Genomic DNA, 12,296 nt, shown 5'->3' on the forward strand with positions numbered 1-12,296 from the left:
AAGGTTGTTTTTTAATATAAAGTATTCTTTATCCTCTATTAGGGAAGGAAAGAACCAAACGATAAGTTACATTAATTTACATGTCTACTTATATAATCATTATACTCATTTCATACTGATTTTATATAGAATTCATACACGAAACAATTTAATAAGTATATACAAGATAATTTTCACTATATTATTCTTATGAAAGATTCCGATCTACATTCAAATCCTCATTTATGTTGTTACCAATACAAACTGATCGTTCAATATTTTTTCTCTAATATCCATTGACATATCTGTTATTGTTATATACAATGAGTATTTAATGAAAAAATGGACAATACTCCTTATATCATATTTTTTAACAGAACAAAAGTAAAATTAGAAAAAAGAGAATTTCTTATGAAAGAAAAGAAATCATTGGTGAATGATGACTTTTTTCAATAAAGTATGTTCATGAACATCTATCACAACAAGACGTAGAAGAATAAAAAAAACTTTAGTGCGATTGAGTATGTCAATGGAGAACCAAAAATCTCAATTAGATAAGAATGAAAAAGATGAGTAAATGGTGGAGGGTTGTTTATCTATGCTTGTGATTATCAATTGTGTTTTTACTACAGATTAACTTTTCTAAACGAAAAAATAACTAAACTTATTTAATTACAAATGAAAAAAAATTACATATTTAAGTATGAAAAGGTATACTATGTATGAAAATACGACTAAAAAAACTCATCTACTTTGTGCAATTTGTCTTTATAAAGTCAAATATGATATATAATAATAAATTTGAATGCAACAATTAATGTTGAAAAAAGATAATATAAGATGATCAAAACATATACATATTAACATGAACTTAATAATAATTTATATAATATAAACTATCAAAGATAAAACGTGTGCAAGTAATAATTAAGTTGACTTATATATTTCATGAACTTGCAACTTCTCTAATTGATCTACTGAATTAATTTGCTAGAGAACAACATATATCAAATGAAAATCTGAACAAATAAATTTATATTGGTATACATAATATTCCTTACTGTTAGCATAAGAAACTTGTGATTTAAACAACTCCCAATCCAAGTGAGAATATGTGCACAGACACCCCTACAATAGAAACTGAAAAGGAAAGGCATATTTCTACGTGGTCATATATTATTTCACCAAGTCTACATGAAAATTTAGAGATTGTACGTTTCTTATTAAAAAAATGCAAAGTGCATACAAATCTACAAATGCACGTCTTTTGATTTCTTCGTTATATGAGCGAAAATTTCATCTTCAAAATTAAAATTTGAAGCTTATTCAACAACCTTTTCTCTTATCAACCATCTTATATTGTGGAACAACAACCATTTTTGACACTAAATAGCTTTTTATGTTGAGTTGCGGCTGCTTCAAGGATGGTGAATTTTTTGAAAAATCGATTTTGACCGACAAAATTTCGTATTGATTATGCGAAATAGACTCACCTTTTATTACCATCTTCTTGTTCTTTGATAATGAAAAAGGGGTAAAATACCCCCAAATCAAACGAGGGTCTATATAGAACAATCAGACCAATTTCTTGTATTAATCTAGGGCTTTTTCTATTAGGAGTAAAATTAAATTTGCATTTTTCTGACATGTTTCAAGACAAAAAATACAAACTAAAGTGAAGAACTCTTAATCCATGTGTATGAGTGACTGTTGGTAAACCCAAACGAATGAGTGAATATTGGGAAACCCAACTTCATACGCATGAGAATCAAAAGGAGAGAAAAAGACGATGAAAAAAAATATTGTAAAGACTAAAGAGTTTTATCGGTAAAGAAACATTGTATAACGTGATATAGTATAGAAAGTAAGTTAATTATTAAAGTAAATAAAAAGTCAAAAATCAAGTATGAATTTAAAAAATATATTTGCCATATTTGACTCCTTAAATTATGAACAAACTTTGAAACTCAATTATTAAAATAACAGAAAAAATCATTGATACCAAAAATATAACTTGCTATAATTATCAAAAGATTTAAGGAAAAGTGATAAAGATTACATGCTATAAATAAGGAAATAATATGAACATTAAATATTTAAAATATGATTTTTGGATATTTAAGAAAAATGGATTTTTCTAAAAAGTTGCTATAAGTTGTAATTATTTTTTTAGTCTAGTAATTAATGAAAAGTGTTGTTATAACTTGTAATAAACAATCCAATAAGTTTATTTAGGATAATTTTCACTTTTTTAGAATTTTAAAAAAGAGCTCCGGCGAAATGTAAGAATTACCCATGGCCACAATAATATTCTTTCTCCTTCATGTGAAATGTGAGACCAAAAAGTTGGACTAGGTTTTGCCGTAATATATAATAACAGGCCTATGGGGTGAATAAAAGTACATTTCATATTGGGAAAAAACTTATTCACACCTGGTGTTATACACCAAATTAATGAAATTTATCATCATTAAGTGATCTAATAGAATTACATATTAATTAATTATGATTAAGTAAATGATCTCTAAATTCAAACACATGAATTGTTTGAATTGGCTTGGTGTATACACCGGAAGTGCATAAGCTAATATAATCATAGAAGAAAATTTACAATTTATTAGGAGTCTTATTTTAAATTAGGACAATTCAAAAATACATTAAACACTTCTTAATGTAAAATAAAGGAAAATATTAATTAGCATGTAGTCAAGTAATTAAATAAATTACAAACATAACTACGACAAACTGTTATATAATTAATGTGTTATATAATGTGGATGTCATGTGGCATGTATGTGTGTGAAATATCATTTATTAGAGATAATAGTTAGTAGTCTAGTTGGATTTAAATATCAAAGTTACTTGTTCAATTTGAATATGAATACCTAAATAGTAGGTCAAATTGCCAACTTGATGTCAAGTTTAGCAACCTTAAGGAGTAAGTTTGGCGGTCTATAAATAGCCACCCTTTTGTACACTTTTATACATGTTAAAGTAGTAAAACAAAAGTATTACTAAAGTTTTCCTAAAGTTCTCTCCTTTTTTTAAGTTTGATATTGATATTTTATCTTTATTTTATAACACGTTATCAGCACAAGACTCTACCGTCTCAAAATTTGAAGGCTAATAAAAGAAAATTGGATCAGAAAGTAGAGAAGGCAAGACTGCAAGAACTATGTGGTCATCATGATTTGGATTTTACCTTTCTACTATTTATTATAAGATAAGTATATTATTAACTCGTGTTCTTTAATTAAGTATGAAAAGAATATTGGTAATCACAAAGTGGTGATATTGTTATATGCTCAAGTTTGAGTTTATTATATTTTGGCCTAATATGTTATTGACCGAGGGTGTGATGATGGATTTAATCTCATGCCATTAAGAGGGTAAGACATCGGGTTAAGAGTCCTGATGCACCATGATTATAAGAAGTTGAATTTAAGTTCCATTAATTTTTGGCGTAAGACGCCTTTATATGGATAAGACGTTGAGTTTGAATATTAATGCACCATATTGATAATATAATGATGACTCAGCCAAAATGAAACACCTTGGGTTTTGGCCCTTGAAAATTTCCTGAGCTTTTGAGATTATTGTTCTTGTTACAACTCACCATACGAGTCGTATGGTGAGGGTACGGTTAGGTGACCCATCTCGTAGGATCTCCAGTGCTTGGTGGTCAAGTTTTTGTTGTGGTTACATTTAATGGTAATGAGTCGTATGTTCAGGGTACGAGTAGTATAGTAAAACTGTATGTTGTCCAGTGTCTAGCCTAGGTGTTTTTGCTTAGGGTACAACTTGAAGGGGGTACTAGTTGTATGGTATGGGTACGAATGGGGTAAAGGGAGTCGTATAATGGACAATGTGTGATGTCCAAATTTCTAATCAAGGTACGAGTGAATGGTACCACTCGTATGATTGGGTACGGATGAGAGGTCCAAACCGTACCCTTCTACGAGAATTTTTACAATTTAAATTGGGGGTATTCTGGACATTTTTCCTCTTAACTCTTTTGACCTGATGACTTAAAATACTTTTGGGACTTCATTTACCATACTATTCTCAATCAAACACACTCAAAATACTCTTAAATCTCTCTCAAGCTTTTGGTTCAAAAAGAGGTTAGGGTTTTCTCAAGGTTGTCAATTAAGGCTTTCAAAGGTGGTTTCTCTCCGTATTATCTAGTTTCTAAGGTATGTTACTCCTCCCTCATTGTTAGTTCAACTAAAAGCATGTTTTACTTAATGGTTTTCATGGCATAATTGTGGGTTTATGTTGGTTTTGATATATATGTTGGGGGTTTTGGTTACTAATGTTTGGATAATATTTCCCATGTTCTATTTATTGTATTTTATGTTATAATGTTGGTTTGAACATGTTGTTTTATGGGAATAGTTAATTGGTTCTTGATTTTGGCTTTGAAAATTATATGCCCTCAACATCTTTGTTAAAATGCCTATAAGAATGATTTTGTCACATAGTTTGACTTTTATTGAAATCTTTGCATTGCATCATATGGTAATGGAACTTAAATTGTTTTGGTTGGTTTTAAATTGTTTAGAAAGTCCTTGGTGTCCTTGGTGTCCATGGCTTTGGTTTTGAAAATCTTATGGGGTACACGGGAATCCTCCAAGTGATCTTTATAATGGAATCTATGGGGTACATGAGAATCCCCTAAGTGTTGGCTAATGACATTTATTGCAAGCTATAGTCGGTATGATAATACCACTTCATAAGGCCTTGGTAATTAACTTTTGGAATTGGTGGTTTGGTTATGTGATAAAGGTTTTAATTGGTTAATAATGGTGGGGTGTGATAGCTGACCGTAAAGGTGTGAGTCTGATATACGGACACTGGAAACTCATGTTTACCGACATGAGGGTTGGTCATGGTGACTATATACTTATGGGGTACATTCTGTTACAGCACAACAAACACATGAGTTGTCATTTTGTATATATAGTCACAAGGTGCAACTTGACCAACTAATGAAGATATTTTCATTTCTCCTCATATGTTTGCAGTATTTTTTTCTCCAATCTAGAGAATTCTCGCAAACTTAACATGGTATCAGAGCTATGTAATTGATGATTTTACACAAAAATCTTCACACGCGGTGAAGGAATCGAGTGTTCTTCGTGTGAATTTTTCAATTTACGGTGCTTTTGGTTATTTTTATGCTTTTATATCTTTGTTTTCCTGTGATTTCATTGAAAATTTGCATTGTGATCTCAAGGATTTGTGGAGCTTCAACCTACACTAGCAATTTGACAACTCTTTTCCACTCAATTTGAAGGATCAACAATTTTCTTCTTCTATCTATAATGGCAGCTACTGGAAATGAAGTTGAGACCATCACAAGTGCCACCACTATTATTGATCATCATTATCCTTTGTACTTGCATCCTTCAGATGCACTAGGTTCTCTTTCTGTTGGGATTATGCTTACAGGTACTGATAACTATACCTTATGGAGTTGAACAATGTCATTAGCTCTTTTAGGTAAAAATAAATTGGGTTTTATTAATAGAACAGTAAAACGAGATCATTATGCTGGTGATTTCGAACATTTATGGGATCGATGTAATGTCATTATTATTTCATGGATTATGTATAATGTTAGTAAGGATTTGATGGGTGGAATACTTTTTTGTTCTGATTCTCATCTCATATGGGAGGATCTAAAAGAGAGATTTAACAAAGTAAATTATTCTAGGACCTACCAATTATATAAGGAGATTTTCACTTTGGTTCAAGGTGTATCCTCTATTTCAATATACTATTCTAAACTCAAGGATCCTATCATGCCTCCACTTTCATGTAACTGTCCTAAGTCTAGAGAGTCCAGTGACCATTTGCAGTATCAATGTTTGTTGTAGTTCCTTATGGGTTCAAGTAATCAATACAGTCAGTCTAGGAGCCAAATTTTGTTGATGCCACAACTCTCTAGTATTAATCAGGCATATGCTATGATTAATCAAGATGAGAATTAGAAGATTGTGGCTGGGACAAGAAGAATATTATAGGAGAATCTTATCCCTACATCCATGTTTACCTCTTCCAGATCCAAAGAAAACTCACACAATCAAAAAAACCTTACCTACCTAATGTATTTTGTGACTACTTTTACATGAAAGGGCATCTCAGAGCTGATTGTTTCAAAATAATGAAATGTGATCATTGTCACAAGATTGGACATGTTATAGATAACTACTTCACTTTACATGGTTATCCATCAGATTTCAAAGGTAAAAAGGGGAAGATTATTGTTGGTAATACTGTCTATGAATATGGTCATGTCCAACAGCAGGGCTATGTCCAATAACACTACAACTAGATCTCTCAACATTATATTCCTCAGGCATCTTCTCATTATGAAATGCAGCACTTACAGAAGAAACAACTTATGCCAATGTTCACACCTAATAAACATCAGCAACATCTCAAGATACTTGACAAATCCATTGCTGAAGAATCAAATGCCAGTGCCAATCTAGCAGGTAACTATTTCTTTGCTAACAAAGATTTTGTTGTGAAGTGGATTGTAGATACAGGGGCAACACATCACATGATAGGTAATCCTGATTTTTTACAAAATGAAGGTTTAATAGAAAATGCAGGTCAGGTTCAACTACCTACTGGGGCTTCTACCAAAGTATCACATATTGGCAATTGTCATGTCGGAGGAGGTGATGTTCTTAGACAAGTTCTATGTGTTCCAACGTTTAAGTTTAACCTTATGTTAGTGTCACAAATGACTAAGGATTTAAACTTTTGTGTCACATTTTATCCCAAATGTTGTGTGTTTCAGGATCTCTCATCTAGGAAGATGAGGGTGATTGGTGAAGAAGCAGAAGGTCTATACATACTGAATACTCCAATAGCAGAGAAGCATACCAATACACACAACTATTTAGTACACACATACGAATGGTGTAGTTACTTGGCATCAAAGATTCTGTCATGATCCTATGAGTGTGTTGAAAAAAATTCCTACTTTCAATATTCTTAGTTAGAATAATTGTGAAACATGCCCCCTTTCTAGACAAAATAGACTTTCTTTCTCACACAGTACTAGCAGTTCTTCTCATCCATTTCAGTTACTCCACCTAGATGTATGGGGACCTTATAAGATGGAAACTTTCGATGGAATGAGATATTTTTTTACTGTGGTTGATGACTATTCTAGATGGACTTGAATTTTTGTAATGAGGCTTAAATCTAATGTAATTACATTGTTGAAACATTTCGTTATTGAAGTAGAAACATAATTTGGTAAGAAAGTACAAAAAGTTAAATCAGACAATAGAACCAAATTTTTTAATTCTAACTGCAAAGACCTTTTCCAGAATTATGGTGTTGTCCATGAGAGTTCTTGTCCATACACACCACAACAGAATGGTGTGGTGGAAAGAATACATAGACACATACTTGAAATTGCAAGGGCAATTAAATTTCAAGGATGTTTTCCTGATAAGTTTTGGGGCTTGTGCATTCTGGGTGCAGTTTACATTCTAAATAGAATACCTTCTACTGTGTTGGCTAATAAATCCTCTTTTGAAAGGTTGTATGGTACCTCACCATCCCTGAACCACCTGAGAGTGTTAGGTTGTCTGTGTTTTGCAACCAACTTCACCTAGAAGGACAAGTTCAGTCCTAGAGTTGTTCGAGCAGTACTTGTGGGATATAGTGCCCATCAAAAGGGATACAGGTTGTATGATATGGAAAAAGGACTTTCTTCACTAGCAGAGATATTATTTTTATGGAACATATATTTCTTTTTAAAGGCTGTGATTCTAAGGGACTTGGGAAGACGAACTTGGTGGCAGTTAATGAAGATGGTAAAGAATATGAAGATCTGGTTTTCAATAAGTTTTAATTAATTTTATTAATTAAGGGAACAAAAATATAGTACATATATTCATTCAAGATAAAGGTAACATGTAATTTTGGATAATATAATTCTTGTTTCTCTTCGGTGGGTTTATGTACTATTTATTTAATTTCATTTAAATTATCAAGTGTAAAGTATTTGATTGTTTTCTCATTCACGATAAGTTAGATTGTAACCTGTTATTTAATAGATTTTTTTGTTGTAGTTTTATTGTGCTAATTAAGTATAAGATATTAGATGACTAACAGTGAAAATTGGATAGACAAAATTGTCTCAAGTTTATATCAAGATTAACTTACGCCTTTAACGCTAGACAAGTTTTAGGTATGTTTAAAATATTCGTCTCAATTTAGAATGCAGCATATGTATCTTTCTGAGACATTTAAAATTTCAGTGATGCAATAATGTATGTACCTTGACAAATATTTTTCTAAAATTAATTTTCATTGATTTGTTTAATATAAGATAATAGACAAGTTTTAGTATAATAAAAATGAGCGAATTTATGTTTTAACATATTTATCAAGATAGTTTAAGTCAAGATAAGTCAATAAAAGCGATCGTGCTAGAACCACGGGACTCGAGGGGTGTTTCACACCTTCCCCTCGGTCAACAGAATTTCTTACCCGGTCTTCTATTTTTCAAGACCAACAAAGAGTCATTTCCTTTTGATTAGGGATTCAATAAGGTGACTTGAAACATCATAACTCAATTCCAAGTGGCGAATCTATAACTAAAATAATTCCTATTCAAAACCATCACTTTAATTAGAAAAATCCTTTGATCTTCGATCCTTCGGACGAAAAAGGGGTGTGACACATCCACTAGATGTATATACTCCATCATCACTATCATGAACTACAGTGGTTTATTACCTATATATCAAAGTTTTCTATCTAAATTTTCTACTGAGGTTGAGCCTAGTTGTTATGTTGAGGCAGCTAAAGATTCTAGATGGGTGCAAGCCATGCAGTCAGAAATCCAAGCATTGGAGGATAACAAGACCTGGGAGTGGGTGGACTTGCCTGCAGGTAAAAAGGCTATAGGTTGTAGGTAGGTGTTCAAGATCAAATACCAAGTTGGTGGTAAAATGGAAAGGCTAAAGGCTAGACTGGTAGCCAAAGATACAATCAGAAGGAAGGTCTTGATTATCAAGAGACATTTTCTCCTGTAGTTAAAATGGCAACTGTAAGGACTGTCATATCTATTGCAGCAGCAAAACAATGGTCAATTCATCAAATGAATGTATATAATGTCTTTCTACAGGGTGATCTCTATGAAGAAGTTTATACGCATCTACCAGATGGTTTCAGTACTGATGGAACCAAGAAATAAGTTTGCAGACTATTGAAATCTTTGTATGATTTAAAACAGGCTTCAAGATAATGGAACATTAAACTCACCACTACTTTGCTCTCTTTAGGTTTTTCCTAAAGTACTAGAGACTACTCTTTGTTTACTAGAAAAGATGGTGATAAAATAGTGGTTGTCTTAATATATGTTGATGATTTGTTGATAACTGGGAATGATCCACTCATGGTTCAGGATACCAAAGATACTTTGCAGATTTCTTTTAAAATCAAAGATCTTGGAGAGCTTAGGTATTTCCTTGGTTTAGAATTTTCCAGGAACAAGGATGGCAGCCTCATTCACCAAAGGAAGTATGCTCTTGAGCTTATTGCTTCACCAAAGAAAGTATGCTCTTGAGCTTATTGCAGATATGGTGTTATCTGGTGCTAAGCCTGTTTCTACACCCATGGAATTGAACAAAAAGTTTACTACTACTGAATTTGATCAATACATGCCATCCATACAGGTTGATCCTCCACTCACAGAACCAGCTGTCTTTCAGAGGCTTATTAGAAGGTGGTTGTATCTCACTACTACTAGACCAGACATTACATTTGGTGTACAGTGCTTGAGTCAGCTTATGCATTCTCCTAAGCAATCATACATGGAGGCTTCTTTAAGACTGGTTAGATATGTCAAGAAGGAACCAGGTTTAGGTATATTCATGTCCTCGGCAGGAGGGTCTGCACTTAATATTTTCTGTTATGCCGATTGGGGAGCTTGTATCAACAGCAGGAAGTCCATAACTAGTTACTTAGTTCAATATGGTTCATCTTTAATATCTTAGAGGTCTAAGAAGCAAGTGACAATCTCTAGGAGTTCTACCGAGGATGAATACAGAGCAATGGCCTCTATAGCTGCTAAAGTAGCGTGGCTCACAGGTTTGTTTCAGGAGCTTGGTGTGGATCTTACTCTTCCGGTCCCTCTCTATTCTGACAGTACTTTAGCACTACAAATTGTTGTTAATCCTGTTTTCCATGAAAGGACCAAACACATAGACATCGATTGTCATTTTATAAGAGAGAAGATTCAGAATGGTTTACTTACTGCTCAATATTTATGCACCACCAAGGCTCTTGGGCAAGGTCCTCACTCACATTTTTTGTCCAAGCTAGGCATGAAGAACATCTTCATTGCTCCTAACTTTGGGGGGGGGGGGGGGGGGGGGGGGTGAAGGAAAAAAGTGGAAGGGGGGGGGGGGGGGGGGGGGGGGGGGGGGAGGGGAGGAGTTGAAGGAGTTAAGTAAATGTATAGATGTACCTTGAATGTATACACAAACAATCTAATTATTTCGCTCCAATCTGGAGATTTCTCACGAACTTAACAAATGTTCATATTTTTTTTCTTAAGAATTAGCCAATTTAATCTAAAGAACAAAAATTCAATTAAAGATGATGCAAGGAATTTTAGGTAAAGTTAAGTTGCAATCATGTTTGACGTTACTTGATTTATTTTAATAGTATTTTCTATATTTGAGATATATGCAAATACATAATAGTTAACTGTGGATAAGAATAAATAATTGTAGTTTAAAAACTGACACATCGGTCTAAATACTCAGTGCGGATAAGTTTTGCCCTTCAAGTTGCCTTCTATAACTATTATCATTATTTATAATTATAATTTATTTAATTAAAAAAAAGCAACTAAAAATTGAAATTTACTATTAATAGGCTTTAAAATTTCCTAGCGTTAAAAAAGTTTCTACGGACTTTTTTCAATTTGTATACACTGCAGCGTAATGAATATATTTCATCCTCAGAAAAAAAATCAGAACGAAGGGTGGTTAAACACCCTTCCAAAAATTATAATGTGCATAAAAAGATTTTTAACTTCATCCAAAAATTATAATGTGCATAAAAAGATTATGTTATGTGTATAATTCAAAAGTTATTTTTAATTTATATTCACATTAAACTTTTAACAACCTTAGCAAATTCTCTAACTTCATCTCTTAAGCTGAATTTGGACAGTTAAAATAGGATGAGTTGATCACCTGAATTGAAATTGATAGCTTTAAGAAAAAATCTTTCTTAATGGAACCGGCCCAACTCTTACCAAATTTTAATTTTTTTGTTTATTTTCTTATAATTTACTCATCACAATTTTGTATGATAATTTTGCCCTTCTATACCTATAATACATAGAAGGGCAAAATTAATATGCAATAGTTTGATGAGTAAATTAGTAAATTAACTTTTGCCCTGAAGTGTTATCGGTTTAATATGATATAATTATGATAGAAAACCGAGTTAACCCGAAACCCTTCTTCGTACCGAGGAGGGGCCAACAACTCCACTTCACTAATGTGAATAGATTATACTGAAGGATAAGTTGGTTATATACTCTTCTATGCCTTCTTCGAACCTTTTGGTATGTATTGCCCCTTTTTAGTCTATTGACTTACAAGTGCAGATGCTTCATCTTCTATGCCTTCTTCGAACCTTTTGGTATGTATTGCCCCCTTTTTAGTCTATTGACTTACAAGTGCAGATGCTTCAACATAGGCACATAAAGAATAGAGTGAGGTTGAGTCTGACTTCCATTATAGGGCTAGTGAGCCGACTTGACATCATCCTCCCCTTCCTCCGACTTCTCAAACTGCGCCATATATGATGGTTTCCATCTGGGCCACGCACTCAACACGGTCATCATTCTAGGATAAGGTTTAAAAGACATTTTCCTTCTTGGCGGCCAAACAGTTTCCGAATGTAATTTCCTTACATTCTCATTCATCACCACGAAAGTGTTGTGATTTGAGCCAAGTTTGGTACTCCCTCCATCTCAAATCGTTCTTACGAAAAATATTTCTGATCATATATTATTATGATCTCGGTTCTTAGAAAATAGGTCAGCAGCTGGAGCTTTGGGACCCAAAACTGCCTATTTGATAAGCCTGAAATGATCAGGGACTTCTTTGTGGGGTTATTGCAGATTGCAATCACATTTGATCGCTTAAGTTGTTTACATCAAACCAATGAATATATGATACACCTCGCGACATACACTTGCATCACACATCACTGAGTACTCAACAGGACATGCATCACTTAATCTCACATCAATTTTG

At 32.9% G+C, this 12,296-nt stretch overlaps 1 protein-coding gene across 1 annotated transcript; it reads left to right on the top strand.

Moving 5' to 3' along the window:
• The first annotated feature begins 9,512 nt into the window (after positions 1-9,512).
• Positions 9,513-10,013, top strand: LOC124887153 (uncharacterized mitochondrial protein AtMg00810-like). Its single transcript, XM_047396341.1, has one exon. The coding sequence runs from the start codon at positions 9,513-9,515 to the stop codon at positions 10,011-10,013; it is 501 nt and encodes a 166-aa protein (XP_047252297.1).
• The last annotated feature ends 2,283 nt before the right edge of the window (positions 10,014-12,296 follow it).

Source organism: Capsicum annuum, chromosome 9 (assembly GCF_002878395.1).
Source record: "Capsicum annuum cultivar UCD-10X-F1 chromosome 9, UCD10Xv1.1, whole genome shotgun sequence".
NCBI lineage: Eukaryota > Viridiplantae > Streptophyta > Magnoliopsida > Solanales > Solanaceae > Capsicum > Capsicum annuum.

Excerpts from the sequence above, each read along its gene's own strand:
- LOC124887153 (XM_047396341.1), top strand. The coding sequence starts at position 9,513 with ATGGCAGCCTCATTCACCAAAGGAAGTATGCTCTTGAGCTTATTGCTT.